Consider the following 23,630-nt stretch of genomic DNA (forward strand, 5'->3'; position numbering starts at 1 on the left):
AAAGCAGCAAAAGCAGCAGAGGACTTTGAAGCAGGGAGGGGAGAACCTAATAAACCAGAGTTTCAGGAGAGGACACTCTACTCTCACGTTCTGAAAAACAAAAGCACTTCGTCACAACTCACAGACTTCCTTGGTGAAACCTCACAGCCGACGTTAAACAGCATGTCGAAGGATGAGCAGTTCTCTGCTTTTCCTTTTTTCAGAAGGTGAAATTCGGCTTTTGTTTTGGTTTTTTTGCTACAAAACCAGAGAACTTCTAGATTCCTTCATAGCTCCATTTTTCAACTCAAAGGCATGTTTGATTTCAACTTCCATTCCAAGGTCTGATCCTCTTTTGCAAGAGTTATTTCAAACAAGCCATGTTTTACACATAGTTTGCAATGCTGTTTCTTCATGCAGAGAGTGGGTTATGACAACAGTGTAATGGATTCTGCTTGCACATTTCTAGGCTGTATGTAATAATATGGAATTGGAATACTAAAGAGGCCAGGTGGGTTTGCTTAAGGTCAACCTGATAGGATGTTTTTACATCATACCGATAATGTGTTATATCATGTTGAGAAAGAAAACCAAATGGCAGGGATCATGAAACAGAGTGGAATGAAAATGAAAGGGAATGAAAGAATGGCAAAATATGAAGGTTGTTTTTTTAATCAGGAAAGCAAGTTTTAAACAACCTGGAGGGCTGACAGGTGCAACCTCATGGGAAAAAAACATCTCAGGAACAACCACACCATCAAGAAAACAATTATAAGTGCAAGGGCAAATCATACTTGTTGTAGAGACAGTGCCTGATGAGAAAAATTTGGCCAAATCATACATGGTCAGAAATTACAACATATAAAAAAATACCCCAATATGACAAAATTCAGAGAGCCCACCCACAAAAAGTGCTACAAATAGTAAGTATAAGTAGGGGCGCCTTAGTAACAGGATAAGACCAAGGAAAATATTCACATTAAACAGATGGAGAAGACTACATACAAATGCTACAGAGAAGTTTTTAAATACCTGCCTTTGCTTCAGTCTCTACTGAAAGGCCAAGGATGCACTCATGGTTAACATGAATTACAAAGGGGTAAGAACACAGGATGGAAAAGGGAAAGAACTGGGTTAGGACAGTTTAAGTGGATAGGAGTGGTTTATGAGACATGTGAAAACTGTCAGGAAATCCAAACTCACACATCCCCACTCACCTGCAAAGCAGGCAAGCAAAATAGGTAAAAAGTATAAGTTATGAGTCAGTATTTAAAGTTGAGCATAGTTGGTTTTGGTTACAAATGAAGTCAACTCTGAGAAAAAAACAGAAGGGTATGACCTACAATTTCCAAAATACTGAAAAACAACTAGTCTAAGAACCTCTCCAATCCTCTCCTGCCCTATTTTAAACCAAAATCATGTAGAAACAATTACGTAGAGTTGGTTTAGGTATACTTTTAAAAGATTTCCCTTTACGGTGGCAGATGGCGCTTTTTACTCTTTTCAGGATCCGTACTGTAAAACTACCCGTGAAACCGCAGACAGTAGAAGGCAGGGATTCGTGAATAAGGGCAGCTTCAAAAGTCCCCTCTGTATGGCTGCTGCCTGTGAGACAAGCGAAGCCGAACCACTGCGCCGGCTCCCTGGGGCCACGCTGGGGCCGGGATGCTGCCCCTGGGAGTCCAGCTGTGCACAGGACATCCCGGCCGCGTCCCTCGTCCTTTGCTCGGCGGGTGGGCGACAGCGGCCTCACAGCTGCTCTCGGCTGCCCACCCGGGGTGCTCGGGCCCACGGCTCGGCGGGATGCTCCTGCCAAAGCAGGTAAAGCAGCCCGAGAACCAGACTGGAGATGCGTGCAAAGCACTTAACGGTGGGAGGGAGCGTCCTGCTGCTGAATTTTAAGCAAAGGAAATAATGGAGCGCCTCCTGAGGTTCACACTGCCTTAAATTTGGCAATTCTTACTTCCTAGGGAACAGCCTCACTAAAAACAGTCTGCAGTTTTGAAAAGTCTGAAGCAGACACATCTAATCGATCCGGACAGGGCTGTCTTTGGTCTGGGATTAACCAAAACCAGGTTCCTTTCAATAATGTCCAGATGCATAATAAAATAAAATACACTCCTTGATCACAGAGTTTTCAAAAAGAGAGTTCATCTTCACATGACTATTTGTCTATGAAGAGGGTGTAGACTCTTTATATCAGGCAACTGAAAACTGTTGAGAAAAAAATCACATTTTAATCTTCAAGTGATATATTAGTGTAACATCAATTTTCAGTTTGCAGCAGTGCTTATCCTAAAGGTGAAGTCAGGAAAGGCTGCAAAAACCTATTCCTCTTGCTCCAGTCAAGCAGCTATGTAATCAAAGCAGACCCACAGGGGAAAAAATAGGATTATTAAAATAACGTATGTAATTATGCACTAGAATGTTAGAAGGTATCATTAAAAATGAAAGAAACCTGGAAAGGAATATGGCAAGACTGCAGTGGAAACCTCCCAATGCCAAATAAGAGTTAAAATTAATTCTGACTTAGGACTTTCCCCTCTCCTCTTAAAACAGATGGGAGAGAGGGATTAAAACACTGCATCAAAAATCTCTAGCAATTTTATTCTATGTTTATTGTTATTTTAATGGCATTGTAGCCTTAGAAGGCAGAAAGAAGAGGATAAGAGTTGCCAATGAAGTTGCAGATCATAGAAGAATTAATGAAAGTATCAGCGCTGCATGGGAAAGAAGGAAGACTGGTTTTGTGACAAAGCTTTGACCAGTTTGAAAGGTATGATGTGAGTATGTTCAGTAACAACTGATATAATTTTCCTAACCACAGCCGCCATGCCTGTGTGTGCTATATGGTAGATAACGGATTTGCATAAGAAGCAGGAAGAGTTTAGACATGCAAAAGGTTCACTGAATTTGCGTTATACATTTTCAGCAGATCTCATCAAACAGAAGCAAGTACGGTTTCAAGAACTGTGAAAGAAAGAATCAGGAGCTCTTTGGGTAAATTACCTCTGGGGCAAGACAAAAACCAACTAGTAAAATCCAGTTTGCCGGTTGCTTTAGTGCCGAAGGAGCCAGGCCGTTGCTTGTGGGTGACCAAGGGAAAGGCAGGCAGTCTGCGCGTGGACCGTTTTGGCATTAGCAAGATTTGGCAGTATAGCTCGTGGATAAAACGAGGAAATTCGTTTACTCTCCAACTCGTAACTGGGAACCAACAGCTAACAGAACCTTTGGGTTCCTTGAGCTGACAAGCAGAAGCCCCAGGAAGGGGAACCTCTTGTCAATTGTTTCAGCTAATGCCTGCCAGACGCACAGCAGCTGCGAGACCGGCCGATGAGGTTGCTGTGCTGCTGACGCACGCACCAGCAGTAGCCACGCAGGCAGGGAAGTGGGATCAGATTTTGCCTTCTCTGCGTTCCTGGCTGTTTCTGGCACGTCCGACATACTGACAATTCTGCAGACTTCTACAGGACATGCCACAGCTCTGCTCTCTACTAAAGCAGGTAGTATGTGCTCGAAGAGACATTTGCAAAACTCAGCTCCCTTTAAAACACACTCCTTTCAGAGACTTCTAGCATTCATCTCCTGTGGCCAAAATCAACTTTGCCAGGGCATAGCTGACACTAGATTTCCCCAGCCCCTACTCATACGCATTAATTAAAACACAAAAGAGAAACTTCAGCTCTTTCAGAGGGCAGATTGCTTTAGAAACGGAGCTGGACCACCCTCCTAGCAAGCGTTTTCTTGCCATGTTTTCCACAAGCCTAATTTTGTAAACTGTGATTGTTAGTACAGCAAAAAATCCTATAAAAATCTTGAATCCACAGCTGTCCACTAAAGTAGTCACTAGATGTAACTGTAGAATCACAGAATCATAGAACGGTTTGGGTTGGGAGGCACCTTTCAAGGTCATCTAGTCCAACTCCCCTGCAATGAGCAGGAAGGTCTTCAACTGGATTAGGTTTCTCAGAGCCCCATCCAACCTGACCTTGAACGTTCCCAGGGATGGGGCATCTACCACCTCTCTGGGCAACCTGTTCCAATGCTTCATCACCCTCATCGTAAAACATTTCTTCCTTATATCTAGCCTGAATCTACCCTCTCTTAGTTTAAAACTATTACCCCTTGTCCTATCACTGCAGGCCCTGCGAAAAAGCCTGTCCCCAGTACTCAGCTATTGCTGTCAAAAATGGCAATCAGCGAGTGTGGATGTTAAGCTAACAAACCAGCAAAATCAGTATAGCAGAGTAGGAGTATATTTCATTACTTGCTTGAAAAATGCTATCTTTTTAAAAGGTGTTTATTTCACCTGGGCGAGCAGTCCTTACTTTTCTTTTTGCAAAATCAGGATGTTTCACCCCTTGTAAATGCAGATTTCTTTCAAGACTATTCAAGCCAAAGGTGTTATGAAGTCAGGGAGTGGAGCACTGACAGCAGTCTGGCAATGGAAACACCAGCGCGCAGTGCTCTTCAACACTACTTGGAAAACTGGCTTCAGCTGGGGGTTTATGTTCAACTACCTGCACTACATTCTTCAGCTATCTGATAATTACAGAGGCTATATCCCCCCCTCCCTTTCTCCCATTCCCAGTCCCTCCTTATCTGGCAAGGCCATTGTAAGGTGGCAAAGGCCATTCCTCTGGATAAAAAGACAACATACTAAGTGGGACCACTTCTTGCCCATTTTCCTACTGCTGCAACGCAAGTCCATTGGTAACGTACCCTTCGGCAGTGGGTCGGGTTCTTTCAGCAATTTTTGTTGCAACAGATATCTTGTGTGCAGACATGTGGATGTGAGCAAGGCAGCTGTGTAGCATGGTTGGGAGCAGGTCAGCCTTGTGCAACATCACAGATGTATGAGAGGAAAAGTAAGCCAATCCTCATTTCTTGCATTTTCAGTCTTTCTGAGAAGCTGGGATAGTCTGGTAAACTGCCTTGCCAGAGTGGTGTGATGAGACAGCCATGAAGAGCTCAAGTGTGTGTCCACCAAGGCAAAAATTATGCTTGATCTTATTAAGTAGGTCACCATGAACTTCCTTCCATGCTTTTTTTTTTCTTTAACCATTTTTTTTTTCTTTCTTAACATAGCTCTCCAAATTTCATTCCCCTTAGGCTGTACAGAGAGGTTAACATCACTGCTGTAAGAATAAATTAGGGTTCCATTTGTACAAACCAGGGTCATACCAAAAAATACTAGACACATTTTATGTTCTCCTTTTGTATACAGCCTACATTTTGGAAAAGTGTGATCCACAGGTCTGCAGTAAAATTACCATTACCTTAGCAGTAGGCTAACAGAGTTTGAAAATATTTTTTTGTCTGTCTTTTGCCCTGAAGACCCATCAATTAACATTCAGACTGTCATAGTTAGAGAAGACCAGTGGAACATCTGTGCTGGTCAGAAGGAAATCCCTGGTTTGAGAACCACACTCAACCTGCAAGTCTATACCACACAGTCTTGTTAATACCCAGTGGCATTAAGGGCTCTTTACAAACGTGGTCAAAAACCCCACAAACTCTTTCTGTAAGAAAAATCCCGGTGTCTCTGTTCCAAAGTTTTGTTTGAGCTGCAGTTAGAAATCCTCAGAGAGGCCTTCCTGAACACCCCTTTAAGATGACTCTGCAACCCGATGCACATCTTGCTCTCGGGAATTTCTGTCGGTAGTCTACATCCTATGTGAAGAGAGGGACTTCTCGTACCACCTGTGCTGCACAAGGTCCTGGCCTCTGAGGCCAAGGACAGGAACTGGCTCTGAGAGGTTGCTGTCAGATCAGGGTGACAAGTGATGTCCATTTCAAGTGACTCAACCTTCAAGCTTTGTAAATGACAATTGCTGAGCCCTGTCATCTTGGAAGTGATTTACCCAAGTTGTACACAGTTAGAGTTGCTCTCTAGTTCATTAAGCTTTTTAAGCCTTAAATTTCTGAAAACACTATATTCATTTAAAATGAACACAACATCCCTAACTCCAATAAAAAGGCCTGCTATAAAACGACATGTGCTTTCCTCTCCACATCCTGGGTCTCCTTTCATATCACTGCTCACAGATGTTCTTCTCTCCCTTGAATTTTACACACTATTTTCGAAGCTACATTTTTTTTTCTGCCCACTGTTATTGACCTCTCCAGACCATGACCTTGGATCCAGTAGGTTTTCCACATCTATAAAGCTTTTGCCCCACTAAATTCTCAAGGACAAGTTACCCAAAGAGTTCAGAAAACTTAGAAAGCCTATAGCTACACTGAACCAACAATTATAGCAAAACCAGCTCCTGCATTGAATCCATGTTAAATAAAAAATCTGTATTTAATATGTTGAACATCTATGTAACAATATGTGATACATAATATACCATCGAATAGAATAGTTGCGGTTGGAAAGGACCTACAACGATCATCTAGTTGAACTGCTTGACCGCTTCAGGCCACTCTAACCAGAAGCTAAATCATGTTATTAAGGGCATTGTCCAAATGCCTCTTGAACACTGCCAGGCTTGGGGCATCTACCACCTCTCTAGGAAGCCTGTTCTAGTGTTTAACCACCCTCTCGGTGAAGAAATGTTCCCTAATACCTAATCTTATATTTATTTATATAGCAATACTTATATAAAACAGTTATATAATAATCTTATAGTCATTTTCTTAATAAATCCATAATGTTTTATTACTTCTTTTTAAAGTTTTCTCATCTTTCCTCATGAATTGTAACAAGTTAGTGTAATAGGGTACAACAGTCTGTAAACTCTAATGCAGAATAAAAAGCCCAAAAGGTTGGTGAAACAATAACCTACCAGAAATGCCTTCATTACCTAGTAGTAACATGAACTACAACTTGCAAAAGTGCTGTTCTTACTCTATTTTCTTACGTGCCTCCCTGGACATCTAATGCTGGTGACTGTCCGAGGCGAAACACTGGGGTCCAGGCATCTTTGATTCAGGCTTTGACACACAGATCACCCTGGGGTGTCTCTGTACAGCTTTTGTTTATGACAGGGCGTGGCTTGTATAATACTTTTGAAACAATCATCACGGTTCATCAATCAGATACTAGTACCTGAAACATCATTTGATTGGATTTCATTTATTTCACTGTAATTTACATAAGAATTTGAAACCGACAATAGTCTGTTGAGGTTAACAGAGAAGTTTGACAAATGGACCTAACTTAAGAAGTAAAAATGAGACATTTATTAACACTGAAGGAATCTCATAAGCACAAACTGACAAACTTGTACTTACACTTTCAACTCACAGCTGCTCAAAGTGAAAACAGCTTTTCCACGAAGGAAAGTGGCTGCGTACCACTGCCATCCAAGCAGGGTACCACTGCCATCCAAGCAGGTCACCAGCAGCATCTAAAAGCTAAGCCTAACTTCACATATTCCCTTTGAAACATCTTTTATCTATTCCCTCCTTTCAAGTAACCTTACTTACTCAGACCAAAACTTATTTGAAAATTAAATTCCTTTTTAATGAAAAAAAAAAAAAAAATTTGGATAAAGTTGCCCAGCATGAGTTTTGGACTCAGAGAGAAATAAACCCCCTTAATTTTGAGCATATTTCTTAAAATTTACCTGAGCAGAGAAGTCGATTAGCTTTGGAAGCAACAATTTACTTCCTTCATCACTCTTCAGAAAATCCAGCAAGCTTCCTGTGACAACAGAGAAAGATTAAGTCAGTGCAGCTTATTACCAAAATAAAGGTCACACCAGGTCCTCAATTTTCTGGATCACAAAATTTTTGCAGTGAAGTGTTTTGATGTATTTTCAAGTTGACTACAGTAAGCTGGTCTCTTTACGTGAACAATATGTCAGGTATCCAAGCTTTGCAGTTTTCCTGGGTGTAGAAAACTCCCATCACACCAGTTCAGCGGTGTTTAGTTTGGTTAAGTACCCTAGTCTGCTGGCTATCAGGAAAGCTGTCTAGGAGAATCACACATATTAATCGTTTCCAAGTCATAAAGAATAAGTGGCTCAACACTTGTTTATGAAGTTACCAGCAGAATTCCTTGAAAATGGAACAAACTAAGAAAAAATACCACCCAAGACAATCTGAGAAAGACGCCTCACTTATTTTGTATAGTAATGCTCTAATAAAGGTTGTCCTTTTCTAGTTGTGCAGTGATCCTTGCAGGACCACTCATGACTCACCTTATTACACATGTATTTATCAATTCAAGGGCCACATAAGGCAATTTCTAAGGTTTGTTTTAATTGCCTTACTATGACACCAGACACAAAAGCTAGGTAGGGAGCCCAAAGGAACCAGAGCTATTTGGGGGTTATGTTCTGCATCTGAAAATTAAAGATGCTATATTTAAGAAAACTGTAAAAAGTTTATTTCACAAATGCAGCAAAGAATCATAAAATTAAAACCTCAGCCCTTCTCTAGGATAGGTGCTCCTTCACTTTATATCAGAGCATTCAAAAGAATAATGCTAAAATCCCAAGCTTTCATTTTTTATTCCTTCCTTTTTAAAGAAAGGTGACTAATTTAGGAGAAGCAGAAGAGCTTCCTAAAACACTGCTTTGCAGATCCAATGTTGTTCTCACCTTTTGCCATGAATTCTGTTATAATATAAATAGGTTCTTCTTTGGTCACTACAGCATAAAGCCTAACAAGCTTATCATGCTGAAGTGTTTTCATGAGGTTGGCTTCCTCCAGAAAGGCTTGCACAGACATCGTTCCAGGCTTCAGAGTCTTCACAGCCACTTTCGTACTGTTATGATAGTAACCTAAAAGGTGGGAATACAATCAGTGCACTTGAAGTCACTCTGCGCTGCACAGCGCCCCGACTAGTAGGAATTTGTAAAGCAGGTGAGATTGGATTCCAGTAATAGCTAAGAGCCCGAGAGCAAGTGCCAGATGTAGCACAAATATTTACGCTAGAATTCTTTTTTATTTTGCAACTGATACAACACTGCAGTGAAAAATAATCCATTCCCTATTTTTAGAAATAATTTATCTGAAAAAAAAAATTAAAGAAAGCAAATTATCTTCATACCAAGTTTTCATTTACAAGTAGCCCATAAAATGTTCAAACAGTCAAGAGATGTTTTAATGAATGTCTATGTAAACTGTCTCAGAATCTAATAGAGTCCATGGATTGCTTGCAAGATTCTGGAGCATTTTTAAATGCCATGATTATAGCCATTTTATGCATGCTAGTCTCATGCTTATAATCCCTTCTGTAACCCTCAGTGCTCAAAACAGAGCATTACAGGAAAGTGCAGTCGAATGAGCGTTCTCATGACCAACAAAGCTATGCTGCCAGGACTGCAATCCTGCAGCGTTCAGAACAAGATTTCAAATGTGATAACTTCTTATCACGTAGCCCATGCCAAGAGTGGAATAGACTGTGGTTGTTTCATTTCTCTGTTTATCAAACCTTCTAATGTAATATTCTAATCGTATCAAAAGCAAAGTAAAGAGAAAAGCACTGAATTATTTTCTGCTTTAATGTTTTCCAAACATTAAATAAATGTTAAAATAGCATTAAAAAAACAATAGAGTAGCAAGTACTGCTCCTAAAGTTTATCTTGTGAAGTAATCTAATTTGAAAAAGAAAAGAAGGCACAGAGAGAGAGAGAGAGGGATATAAATACAACCTCTCCCTAACATTTCACATTTACAGAATGCTTCAGTAATATCAAACCCCAGCCTTTCGTCCCCCACCATACCCATTTCAACATTGCAAAATTTCTCGGAAGAGGTAAACTTTCATGACTCAATGAAATAGCCTCATTTCCTTATTCAGCAACAATCCAGCGAGTATTACCACAATGGATACACTTCTAAACTGAAGTCCACAATTTCCTTATACTATTTATCATCTTAACATAGGAAATCAGTGGCAAAGCAAGGAACTAATTTCTAGATCTTAAGTGATTGCTCTAACCACTGGGTCTTCCATCACCTTTCTTAAAGAAGGATCATCACCTGAGGAAAGCCACTATGTCTATTACAAATTAGTCACCTCCATGATTATTAAATATATTTTTCCAACCACAGTCAGCTCAAAGCATAACAACAATATGCCTCTGGATGATCTAATAATAAGAAATGACAACTACAGGTCAAATTCTGCTGTTAAACCTCAGGTATACAATTTATATCCATCAGAAAAATGGATGTTAAATACCTCTCTCTCTTTTTAAGAAGAAGAAAGCTTATTTGTATTGTTTCTACTATTCTACCACTAGCAGAGCACTAGTATCACTCCCAATTTGTTGGCTACTCTACTGAACATACTAATTATCATTATTTCTGTGAAGCAATTGTGACCAACACACTTAACATTTTAACTATGTAACAGTATTTTACATTCACTAAAGAGATCCACCAAACTACATTTCTCCTTACAGAATGTTTGTGTTACTAACAACGCCTCATCCATGCTGAGGTTTTCTGCAGGAAAACAGTCTACCCTGACCCTCTGGTGGTTAACACACAAAGCAAAGTAGCTGATGAGAGCACTAGAGATAACTGATCCTGATCTCTCTCATGTTCATTTATTTCATCAGGTATCGGGAGGGATGGGACACCAAAACACTGAGGAAAGGTGGTCATGAACTCTATGAGCAAATACTACGGCGTCTGTAAAAAATGGACCCTTGATAGTTTGGCAAAACTGGAATTTGTCACCTCTCTTGCCCACCCATTACCACCAAAACCAGCGTTAGTTTCATTTGGGCTGAGGACCACATCAGATCTAGAGCAGGTAGCATCTTTTTAGTATGTGTCTGTACCACCCCAGTTTAACAAAGTCCTAGTCCTCATGCCAGGTCACTTATTATTACTGTGAGAACCTCTGTGGTAGTTTCCATGAAGATCGTCTGCTTTGTAGGCACTTTTTCACTATACAGGTAAGAAACTGCAGCCTTTGTGCAGGTGGAGGGAAAATTAGTGACCTCAAAGCACTTCAGATAGTGACAGCAAATTTAATGCTCAATCTGCATCACAGAAGCATTCCAGTGATGCACAGGGAGCTGTGGGAAGGGGTGGCTACAGCACTGCATCACCCATGCTTTGTACAGTACCTGGGGCTCTGAAGCCTTTGCTAACATCTGCCTTGGTTGAACTGAACCTGGCTCCAGGTGTAAAACCAGCGCTTGCTGTGTCATGGTATTCCTTGCCATATGATACGAACATATGGTCAGTTTGCTGCCTGAACATGAATTCAAAAAGATAGGTAAGCAATGAAATTCTTGCTTACATCTAGAACACCTGACATAAAACTTGGATTCTTTGTAACTAACATTCAGCTCATGTATGTACTGTAAAAATCCATTTCTGATACTGACGGGATGTACCAGCAAGTTTTCTTGGTTCATTTTAGATGCCTTTTATTTTAATAACAGTATTTCTGCGGTATGATTTACTCTGATTTTTCTAACAGCTGCATAAGAAAATACACATCCAAAATGCATATTACTTATACTCTAATTTGGGGGTTACCAAATGAGAGAATCTTTTACACATGAGATGCAAGCAAAATTAATGCTTGTCTCATTAATAAAATACACTATAATGGCTCCATTTGGCTTGTTAACTTTTTTCTTAGCCCTGCTTGAGAATTCTCTTCATGGATTATTAATACCATAGAGCATTATGGTTCACATCATATCAGTGCACACTACGAACAAAAATGCATAAAACATAGACCCTACTTTTGCAGTGCTACGCTGGTTCATCAACATCACTAAAGCAGCTGCCCAGATGCACTGAACTCCATGGTCAGAAAACCTGTCATCTCATGGCAGGAAGCAAGTCTCTCTGCAGTTTAGACGTCTGTTAAAAATTAAATGTGATACAAGCAATAGTATGCAAGTCTGAGGAATGTGATGATGTCTTACAGAGAGTGCCATGATGTTCTCTACATGTTAGAATAGATTCCCCCCAAAACTGTGTTTCAGGTATTTATTTTGGAGTTGATTATGATTATTTTGACAGAGTAGTATCTTGGACAGCCAGGTTACCCCCAGATTCTTGCATGGGCTTAACCAGGCCAAGCTGTGATACGAATTTATAACAGATAATAATGAGGTTGAGCCTACTGTTTCTGACCAGATCTCCAGGACTGAAGATGAACAACTTTGTGAACAAGCCTGCAAGATCCAGCTTTCTCCTTCCTCTGCTTTCGCAGTAATTCCCTGCAAGGTTATACTGGGAACAACTTCTTTGAGCTACAGAGGTATGACACTGTTAGAAGCCAGATAATGTCTCAGGCCATTATGATTGCAGGAGGTACTGGGGACGAAACCGAGGAACAGCGGCTTCTCTCATCCTATTGCATGTCAGCACATCACTCCTCCTTCACGAACTACAGCCATCTCTCAGCTGAAGAACAGAGGAATGCAACAGTAGCTCCATCTCTAGCTCATCTCCGTACAGCCCATTAAACATGAAGGCAGAAAGCACAGGCTGCAGCTTTCTAACCGCTTCCACGGTGCAGTGCATAAAATGTGAACACAGCTCTGCCATGCTGTTTTCATCTATCGTGTCCACACAGCTGGTGCCCGAAACACACACATAAACACTAACTTTGTAGCCTAAAGCCAGAAAGTCTTTGTAAAATGTATAAAATTACACATAGCTGTAATGAAGAAAGAAATTAAATGCACTTGCAGTGATAGACAAAACTGGGAAATTGACGGTCCTTTATAGGAAGTTTTCTCTGTGTAAAAGAAACCCTTCAGAGTTGGAGGAGATTCACCTGCCCGCTTCGTAAGTGACAAAGATTCTCTGCACTGGTCACACAGGAGCACAGCTGAGTGCTTGGGGGATACTGGGATCTGCTTTTTGTCCCTAGTGTTTTCTTAGTCCTCCCATAACATAAGCTGACTCCCTCCAAAATGTGCAAGAGGAAGATGTCAACTTGGAAGCCCAAAGAGTACTTAGGCACAAACTAAAAAGAAAAGACTATAAAAGATACGCTGGCATATCTTCACATTGCAGTAACACTGTTATCTCTATCTTCCCATATATCACAGAATCACAGAATGGCTAAGGTTGGAAGGGACCTCTGCAGGACATCTGGTCCAACCCCTCTGCTCAAGCCAGGCCACCTAGAGCCAGTTGCCCAGGACCATGTCCAGACAGCTTTTGAATATCTCCAAGGATGGAGACTCCACAGCCTCCCTAGGCGATCTGTGCCAGTGCTCGGTCACTCACACACAGTGTTTCCTGATGTCCAGAGGGAACCTCCCAGGTTTCAGTTTGTGCCCGTTGCCTCTGGTCCTGTCACTGGGCACCACTGAGAAGAGCCTGGCTCCGTCCTCTTTGTGCCCTCCCTTCAGGTATTTACATACATTGATGAGATCCCCCCGAGCCTGCTCTTCTCCAGGCTGAATGGTCCCAGCTCTCTCAGTCTTTCCTCATAGGAGAGATGCTCCAGTCTCTTCATCATCTCTGTGGGCCTACGCTGGCCTCTCTCCTGTAGCTCTGTATCTCTCTTTACTGTGGAGCCCAGTTCCTCTGAATAGGACACTGTTCCCTCGGAAATCACAATTCTAAGTACCCTTCATCAAGAAGAAATTTATTTAGTAATTAAACCATGGAACAATATTTCTCTCTAATTCACACTATGGCTGAAAAATAATGTTGTTCTATATGAGGACAAAGTGTAACAACTAGCTCTCTAAACAGGAGAACATAACAACTAGGTTATTTCTCAGTACCTCTACATAACTCCTGATGTCCCTGGTTGATCATTACAATACACAGTGTTTGTTGATACCCTGCACCACACAGGTGACCTAATACATCTTTTCCAGCTTGAACTTCCTTCGTTCTAAGATTAACCATGCTCCTGATCTGAGAGGACCTGAGCCATGCAAATCAACTTCTCTCACTTCAGAAAGGAAGCAGAGAAAACAGCCATCGCTTTCACAGTAGATTAATTTTTCTCACAGTGCACCAATTCAGATGCAGAGGTTAGGCCCAATTTAGATGTTAAAATAATGACACAAACAAGAGGAAACATCTTGACCCAGAAACACCCTTTTAAAGTTTTATGCCTTTGTGTGTGCGTGTGCAGCAGTAATCACTTCCCAAAATGATCTACATTTTCAAGCAGGTGATTACTTTATGCCGCAAAGTCTTTCATAGCATTTCAGTGACAGTTAAACATTTCTTGCCCTGCTTTATTAGAAAAAACTGCACAATGGCTGACACTTGTCTTAACTAGTATGTAAATTGTCACTCACGTATATCATAGCTAGAGGGTTTCTTAAGCCTTTTCTCGTGAAGGCAGATAAAAGGCTGAATTTGGCTGTATTATATTATAGAGAAGTGTTGCTTATAATTTTTACATGATTTATATCAAAAGATTGCACCTATGACAGGATTAGAGCTTTCTGATTGACACTGTAGTGTGTGTGGAATTTGTCACTCAAAAAGAACCACTCTCTGCTTTACTTTTCTAAATGAGAGCATCTCTTCAAAGCAATGACATTCCTGTCATACTGCCACACTCCCGTGGGTCATCCAAGCTCCCTTCATAGCTTAGTGGCTTCTAGTAAGCTTTAGGATGCACTTTTAAGTTGCTCAGAAATGTCCTTTCTATAGAATCTTGCTTGATCATCATCTGATCTATTATTATTATAACCATAACAATTTTATTACTATTTAAATATAATGTCCAAAAAGGAGACTCTGGGAAGGGCTAAGAGAATGACTTGGCCTGAAAAAGCATCCTAACGAAGACTTGGGGAGGAAGGTATAGCTTACCTCAAACAAGAAGGTAACTGGTAGCAAGTGTGTAAGTAATGAACAGTAGACAGAACATGCAATACGGAATGCAAAAGAATACTCAGATGTCTGAATAAGCAACATTTCAAAAGCAAGAAGATTAAATAATTTTTACAGACCGTGATTAGATACTGGTCATAGCCCCTCACCACAGGAAGTCACTGAGGCTGGGAAAATATTGTTTATAAGCAAAGCTAATTATGGTTGCAATAATGAATGCTATCATTTTTTGCCGGGTATATATTAACTTTTACAACTTGTAAGTCTTATGACACTTTCATTATTGGGTACTTGCATGATAATTCAAGGTAGGGGGTGATCAGTCTCTAATTTTCTTACAACATAAGTCATGCACTTTCTAAGCAGCAAGCTGTCAGACAATAATCTTGGATTAAGTGTCCCTTTTTTTCACCCAGTGCGGCAGTCCCATGCATTACATTGTAGCGTCTTCTTTACTAAGAGACAATGAAAACCCTATACATAATTCACTAAAAGACATTATTTTTTTTCGTATCATGTTCTTTACCGCTTTCGAACTTGAAACAAAGTTCTGAGAGGCCCACCAATTTTGAGAATCGGGAGTCACATCTTACTATAACCTTCTACTTCCCTCACAAAACACAACCAAAAAAACCCTTATTGTCTTTGCCCTTCTAAATTACAGTGCTTACTCACTATTTTTTTCCTTTAAAAGACACCAAAGAATTTGTTCCACATCTCTGTCAGGTATCTTCCCCCTCACAAACCCTCGCTCCTCACAAGAAGGTATATGCTGGGCCTGATTTTGCTGTTTTACAAGTGTATCGGACCAGGCTCATGTCCGCTGTTTTTCCAAATGACTCTGAAATGACACTTCTTTCAGCAGATTTAAATATTTGTTTCAAAGGAATAAACTTACCCATCCAGACTTCTCCAAACTGACCAGCTCCAAGTTTCTTTACTAATTTAATCGATTCCCGTGGAATTTCCCATGCATCTTTATCCCATGGTTTTTGAGGCTTGGGACTAATACACGCTTTTTCCAACTTTCTGCATAAGCCATCTGATTGCTCTGGTTTTTAAAGGAAAAACAAAATACAAAATCCGTTACACTTCTGTGCCTCATGACTTGAGACAAACATTACTTAACTGCAAGTTAGCACTAACCAACTCAAAATAATGTTCAAAATAATCAGATGCTTTGATGAAAATGTAACCTTTCTGGTGCTTTCACATAACTTTAAGAGCCTCTGAACTGTAATTTGGCATTAAGAGACAAATCTAATAAAGTGTCACATGCTTCTGGTTATCATCAGATTATTAAGGGGTTTTAGTACAATTTATATCAAATAATGCAATAGAAGATCTGAACTGACAGTATGTTGATGAAGATACACACTGGAGACAGGATGAGGACCTGTATTCTGAATTTGTCATTAAATTTTCTTGCAGCATGGTTTCAGACTCATGCGCATGCAAGCATAAGCAGGTCACCATTATTTTTCCTCCAGACACTGACCAGCTATAACTTTAATACAGATGTCAAATAATTCTCAGGTTTTCCAGCTGTGCCAAAGAATTACCACACATGTCTAACAATTCAGAGTACATCTCATGGCCAAGTCCTCAGCGTGGCTTTGAAAAATCACTATGTGATTTTCTGTCCTACATTTTTCGTCTTCTCTGTCTTCCCACTTACAAGACTAAAAAAAACCATATTTCTGAGATATCCACCAGGAGATTGTGCAGAATGAAGTCACTTTTGTAGCTAAAACATAGGTAGAAACTTGACCTTACCCCCCCCAACCCCCCCTTTTTAAGTAATAACTGTATACATTCTATGTGGGTGCAACTTTCTTTCTTTGAAGTCAATGGAATTTTACTTCCTTCAAAACACCATTGACAATTAATAAATAAATAAATAAATTTATAGGAAAAATAAAAATGATTCCACACTCAACACCAGATACAAGAAGACATTCACAAGCCTGCACATATTTCTGCTAATTGTGAATACAAATTTACTCTCAAATACAGAATTAATTTATTTACAATGCAGGCAATTCTTACTAAAGCGTCACATCATTGTAATTTTGATGAGTTGTTTTATAAAACTATTATTTATTTCACAATGGTACGCCACAGAGCAAGCAGCATTAGGTCTGATTACGACAACAATGTTACTTGGGTTCCGACCAGTTTTACTTTATCTTTGATAGCATGCATGCCTGTGTTATTTAGAAAAAAAAAAAAAGATTAAAAGGTTTGAAACAAAACAAAAAAGCATTTCTTTTCCTTCACAGGAAATAATGACTGTATTCTATTAAGTAATTCACTAACTGATTTAACTTACTTTGATAATGTTTGATCATATCATTGATGTTGGGAAAAGTTATTCTTGGAGAGATGTAAAATCCTCCATTGTCTAGACTCCTGATTTTGTAGTGCTTAATAACATCGCCATGCTGTGGATCATAGTCTCTTATGGACAGGGAATAGCTGCCTATGGATAAAGAAAGAATGATCATTAACAGATTGCAAAAGTCTACAGCGTCCACGCATATAGAGTTGAGCCTAACAAAATTACCTTTTTGTCTGTTTTTCTTTTTACTCCCTTATTTCCTCAAAAAGCATTTTGCAATCAGCAGGAGGAAGTTAACCAATAGCCAGCCCTGAACTGCTCACCAAGGTCCTTACAGTCACACTTTCTTTTTCAATCTTATTCAACAAACTCAGGAGTTCCATAATCCAGGCAGCTCCACATCCAATGCCCACTTCTGCAGAAAGTCCCCCCAGCTCAAGTGGAACTGGCTGGGAAAGCCAGGCCAGGGCTGTCACATTCCTCAGGCAGAAGCTGAAATTTGGAGATCAGCATTTTGGAAAAAGAACACGCTGGATGTCACGGGCCAGCTAGCAAAAGGATAGTTTGGAGATGGCTTGAGGCATACAGGAGGGAGAGCAGATCTGTTAGTCCTAGGGAGCCTAACCTCAGGTGGAATTTAAGATGGAGCAGCAGAGCATCTGCCCGTAACTACAGAGTTTTTTGCTTCTTCTACTAGTACAATTCTTGTTGTCTGTTTTCAAAGGATAAGAAACCACTTCACCCCCTCCTCTCTCCCCACACACAGATCCAGTGACAGAGGGGATAGAAAGAAATATTTTGGGGGTACTTTGCCTTACTCTCAGCAGCCTATGTTGAATTTAGCAGTCTTCCTTTGAGAACTTCTTTTAGGAGTCTTCATTTGAGACCACAGAAACAACGATATGGGCCCTTTACATAGAGCTACCTAATTAAGAATCTGCAGTGTTAGGGCCAGAAAAGCTACCCTGTGGAGAGGACAGACATACGATCTGCTGAAGGGATTCATGCATCTTCCTCTGGAGGATGCAGTGTTAGAATACCCAGCTGGAGTATCCAGTCAGGCTGCTGTCAGAGTCCAGACGCTGGGGCAGAACCTCCTATGCCCTTCTCAAAGTCCCAGCCAAAGAGTCTGGAGACTTCACTAAGCTTTTCAGTACAAAGAGCTTTGTCTACAGCACAAACCTCTAGCAAAAAGCTCTTTGAAAAAAATCACACTACAGTGCAGAAGTGCAAACCCTCATTATGCACCAACTACACTTTAAAACTTGTAGCAATGGGTAAAGACCCAATAATGGAAGACTATAAAATGCAGCATCTACTATTTACAGTGAAAAGTGTCCTTCAATAAAGGAATCACAAGTGTTAGGAAGAGAAAAGATCTCTCACTTCATTCATTCCTGCTTCCTGTCAGTGTAATCACACACACTTTTTTTTTCCCCCTATCTCAACTTTGGGTGTTAACCTGTAACTCTCTTCTCTCTTTCCCTGGTGATTTTCTCATTCTTCTCACTCCTACAGAACTGCAGAAAATTCACACAATAGGACACACTGGAACTACTCCACACCCAGTGCCACCTGATGCCAATTTTTGTGAAGACAGACGGTATGTTTTTAACTCTACTATCAATTCCAAAGTTACCCACCCCAAAGCCTACCTTTTAATGTTTCACTTTCTCTGATAAGGAAAGCTCCAGGACTATTTCCAGGAGCCAGGAGCTGTCTTTCGGCATCTTTTCGGGTTATGTCTTTGAAGAACCATCTGAAAAGTATTTCAAAGAGTTAGAACCATTTCTCTCTCCCACCCACAAAGGATACCCCACCAGGGTGAAGAAGTAGTTTGCCAGTATTTAGAGCCTGGGAGAACTTACTCTTCTGTTTCCAGGGTGTTTACTTTTGCTACGTAGTTGCTGGGAATGAAGCCTTCCTTCCTTGTCGTGAGAGATTTTGCTCTCCACCATTCTCCCAGCCTGAAAAACGGAAACAACAGTAGTATTCACAGGAAAGGAAAATGATAAAGTTTTATTTGGGTTCTACTGTGCTGAGAGCTTTGCCTGCACTGGAGAGAGAAGCAGCATCTTTCCTTTGAACTCAAGCCCCCCGAGAAGCCGTTGGCTCCGTCGGATCAGTGTTTGGTCGCTGTTACTGAGGGCAGCTGCCAAGTCCTACCAGCAGACCCACGTGCATTTGTATTTTCACATGTAAGGGAGCTCTCTTACCATTCATACACTCATGTTATGAGTAGGATGTCAAAACCTTATAAAATGAATTAGATGAGCCCAAAGAAAAACTATAACACAATCAGTACGGTCATACTTACTCCTCAATAACTTTCAATTTTTCTCCTTTTTTGAAGGACAAGTCATCTTCATGAATGCCATCATAGGGATACAAAGCTACCACAATAACTCCATGCTCCTCTGTTTCTACAAAGGTAGAAAGCCAAAAAGCATGTTCGCATTATTTTCCAGGCTGATGTGGGCATAGCACACAGCAGTAAGATTCCTATGAAAACCTACCTTCACCGGCAAACCTCTGTCCTGGTAAGAGCTGTGCTTCTGGATTTGCCTACAATAAAATAGGTCTTTAATTAAGCAGTTTTAGATCTTTGTGACAATCTTACATTACAATTACATGTTATTCAGTTGCTTTGGTATCATCTTGTATGTCTTAAATTAAAAGAAAAAGCTCCAATCTTTTCCCACGATTCTTCAAAAGCAAATTACAACACAAAAATATATTAAGTCCCCACTAGATTTTGAGCTGAGCAGCTCAGACCTTGGGAAGGTGCGACACAAGCTGCGGGGAGGCAGTTCACAGCTTTGTGACTTCTGCTGAAAAGGCTTTAGGCAGGGCACTTTAGAAGGACCGTTATCAACATGTAGCTATTGCGCTAAAGAACTACAAGCAGGTTATGTTGCTAACATTGTGCAAGAAAAAAAAAAAGAGTAATCAAGAATAAAAAAAAAGGTAGTTTGTGATGTGTGTACGTTGACTGAGAGCATGCCGAGTGCACTGTGTCAGCTGGTGAGAGGGGAGAGAAGGGTGTCATTCACACCTGCAGAGAGCACAGCCCTGAATAAGGGCAGTCAGGAAATTCGGTTTCCTCAGCACAGTAGAGAGGGTGGGGACAAAAGGTACCAGTCAATCTGCAAAATAGCAAACCTACTTGGCACCCGATGGGATTCCCCTTCCCAGCACCCTTCCTGTCCAGTGCCAGGCAGCACACATGGAACTGCCATTAGCTTGTTCCTCCTGCAACACAGCGCTGCTCCCTTCACCGCTGCACCCTCCGCTCCCCTCTCGTCCTTACCTACGCACCTCGTGCAAGGTCGAGTAGTGGCCTTCAGTCAGTAAAAGGCAAGTTGGCTAGAGCTGGTAAAGAATTGCCTGTGATTACTTCAGCCTTTTTAAATAGAATAATCAACACCCGGATCCCATAGATATTAAAAATCCAGTGCTGATACTTTCAAAAACGGTTCTAAACTACTTCAGGTTTTCTAAAGTCACCTAGCATTCTTCTACAGACGTAGCTATATCTAGATCAAGCGTTGCCAAGGATTACTGTTTTCATGCAGAAAACTATGACAAACATAAAGTAATAAAGTAACAAACTGCCAATTTTTATTTTTTTTCTTTAAGTACTTATTCGTTGAGGGTGAACTGTACAACACTAAAAGCCTAATCATGGACTAATGATCATTTGAATTTCTTCATGCATGTGCTTTGGATTGAAATTTGAGTTATGCCAGTCATGCTTTGATCTTGCTACTGGAATTCTCCCCTGAGACTATCTACTTACTGGCCTTTGCTGTTTATTGGACGTTGGATCCCTCACATAAATAGTTCGTTCAGTTTTACGTACTGGTTGATTCTTCAAATCTAGCCCATCTCCATGCAGATTCTCTTTCCTTTTTGATTTTATACATCCCATATTTCCTGTTGGAATAAAAACGGTATTAAACAAAAACATTATGCCATAAACCAAGCTGTTTCCCATGCAATCATCTGGGCTATGCAGCAAAAAAAGTGCTTCCTTTTCATACACACAATAGTTCATGGGGAGAACAACTGAAGGTTAGGAACACACGCTGAAGCTCTTTTCTGCTGCAAAGGAAAGAAATGACTTCTTGTCTCAATCCACAGATGAAGTAAATATTTAAAAATATTATTTACCATTTCAACATTTTCAGATTTATCATCTTTTCTTCCCAATCCACCCGCCACTCCCAAAACCCCTTATATCTTTTTGATACTTCTGTGAGCTGCAGAATAGATAGAAGAAAAATATAACAATTGTCGTGACAACTTATTTCTGCATGTTTTAGAGAAAAGGCTGCTTTGGAAGATGTAGGAAAAAATTCCAATCCAAATGATGAGAACTGCAGCTGGAGTTAGCAACGCCTGTATCTCCCCACTTCGTTTTGCATATGCCAGTCTAGCAGGGAGCTCTGTTTGATTCAAATCCTCATCTCACATGAGGCTGATGACTTGTGCAGTCCCAGCTCCATGACAGATACGCTGCTACAGTGACCTCCAGTAATAAAACTGCTTGTTCAAACAGGCCTGTTACAGCAGTCTAAAATAGCCAATGTGTGTATCAGTGATGGCAAATCACCACACAAGTATTTCTTCTTCAATACAATTTAGAGGGATAATCTTTCTCTAAGGATGTGCATCCATGCTAAATCAGATGAGATACAGCTGTTAGCATCTACATGACTGGAACCTGACTGCTAATCCCATGATGTAATTACATAGTACTTCAGCAAGCATATATACAACACTATCTCTACATTCCTCCCTCAGAGGAGAGTAATTATACTTACTCTTCAAAGAATCCACTATGAATGCTTTTCAAGCCTCTCCTTCCTTCCTCTCTCCCTCCTTTCAGGTCAGTGCTCTAACGCTAGGTTCACAGTCACATTTTCCCTTGCAGGCACACACTCTCACTCCCCCCCCGCCCTAATTAATCTTTAAAGCCAGTTCTTTGAAGAACAATGTAAAACCTAAAATAAGAGCTCAGTGCATATACAGGCTCAAGTTAACCAGCACTGACTAAACCACAGCTGGAGAAGCTAAAGTAGATTGAAACACCCTTTACTACATCTCACTTTTACCTTCACCTCTAGGATAGAAAAGGTCATCATAGTAAACGGTTAAAGTAGTAGAGGTATCCACTTGCAGACACAACGGTTTCCATGGGATGGTGCCTTACACACCCTATGCCTGTAGGTAGGAAAATTAGCCAGGTTGGCCTGGGTTCATATTAAGGCTTATACTTTTATAATAATACTGATGATAATCATAATCCTAACTGACTATAACAATAAACCAAGGCCACAAGCAGTCCCATGTGGCAGGTCTCAACTTCCCACATTGCCTTCGTTTATTGTCCCACCCTGCCATTGAGGAAGCACCACAGAATGACAGATGCACTGTCCTATCCACAGGCTGAAGGTTTTCTTCTAAACACGAGGAGGATACCTCCTATCCTACCATTTCTGCAAATTATCTGTCACCTATTGCCAACAAATCTTCGGTGTCCGTAAGACCTCAGCAGTGATGCAATGAACTGTGATACTGGTTTAAAAGCAGCATGAGAACTCATTGCTCTCCTTGTCTTCTCTTGAAATAAAAATAAAAGAAATCATACAGAAAATCAATAGGCACTGACCAGGCATCATCGTGCCACATAGGCAGAGAATACAATTTCCTCTTCTTGTGTGTCAACATTTCAGTGCTCCCATACTCATTTGAATGAACTGGGGGGCACCTTCAGCCAGAATCTTCCCATAGAAGCAAACATCTTTAATTTTAGTTTGTGAAAACACCCATTGGGAGATTTTTTCCAAATTCTCAGCTCTACAAGGGTTACGTACCAGTTGTTCTGAAATACTGAGAAGAATTTTTTTAAAATTTTACTTACTTATTCATTTATAATTGTGGATATATAGATGACTTGTTCTGTAGTTAATGGTTCATAGGAAATTTCTGTTCACCCACAGGCAGGCTGGAGTTTGCACACTCACCCTAGACATCAGGAAGCCCAGTGTTTAATTACCTGCTGTATCTGCAAGATCAGGTATTTAGCCACCTAAATGCTAACCTTTTTGCTCTTGAATAGTTGTGCTTCTACAGAACAAACAGCTAAAGTGGAGGACATAAGGTAATTTGATCTAAGTTGTCAGCCAAAAATCCCTTTCCCTATTGCTATAAGAAAGCTGAAGATATCTTTAGAGACTGCAGCTTGCCCAGTGCTGATGTAAACTCAGAGAAAAGCATTTTTACTCAGATTTTTTTCTGCAGCTTAAAGCATGTGAACAGCTGTAACTTAAGCCTGCTGTGAGGTTGCGCTGGCAAGCTCAAGGTTAGCATTTGTTCGTGACACTAACAACAACGGATCAGTAATGCCAATGTGGAGGTGCCCCATAATCCCACAGAAGTCTACTCGATGTCGTGTGAAATCACACAAACACAGTACGTGAGATAACACGGGTGATGGCACCAAACAAAGAGAAGATCCTGATCCTCATCACGAAGCACTGGGTTTTGTTTTTTT

The 23,630-nt window shown here is 40.6% G+C and overlaps 1 protein-coding gene across 8 annotated transcripts in view; it reads right to left on the reverse strand.

Annotated features, from left to right (window-relative positions):
• LYN (LYN proto-oncogene, Src family tyrosine kinase) overlaps window positions 1–23,630 on the reverse strand; it is a 54,668-nt gene that overhangs the window by 11,989 nt on the left and 19,049 nt on the right. For 3 of the 8 annotated variants that reach the window (XM_041122952.1, XM_041122954.1, XM_041122953.1), the window contains exons 2-10: window positions 20,871–21,007; window positions 19,588–19,636; window positions 19,389–19,494; window positions 18,940–19,038; window positions 18,727–18,830; window positions 17,063–17,212; window positions 15,629–15,781; window positions 8,532–8,714; window positions 7,554–7,630 (exon numbers count right to left, since the gene is read on the reverse strand). In XM_041122952.1, coding sequence (XP_040978886.1) covers window positions 7,554–7,630; window positions 8,532–8,714; window positions 15,629–15,781; window positions 17,063–17,212; window positions 18,727–18,830; window positions 18,940–19,038; window positions 19,389–19,494; window positions 19,588–19,636; window positions 20,871–21,002 — 1,053 coding nt within the window. In that variant the 5' untranslated portion in view covers window positions 21,003–21,007. Of the gene's footprint in view, window positions 1–7,553; window positions 7,631–8,531; window positions 8,715–15,628; window positions 15,782–17,062; window positions 17,213–18,726; window positions 18,831–18,939; window positions 19,039–19,388; window positions 19,495–19,587; window positions 19,637–20,870; window positions 21,008–22,745; window positions 22,973–23,630 lie in introns of those variants that run through there. The other 5 variants (XM_041122955.1, XM_041122950.1, XM_041122956.1 and 2 more) reach the window with 5 other exon arrangements.

The sequence above is a fragment of the Aquila chrysaetos genome, chromosome 4, assembly GCF_900496995.4.
Source record: "Aquila chrysaetos chrysaetos chromosome 4, bAquChr1.4, whole genome shotgun sequence".
In the NCBI taxonomy this organism is placed as follows: domain Eukaryota; kingdom Metazoa; phylum Chordata; class Aves; order Accipitriformes; family Accipitridae; genus Aquila; species Aquila chrysaetos.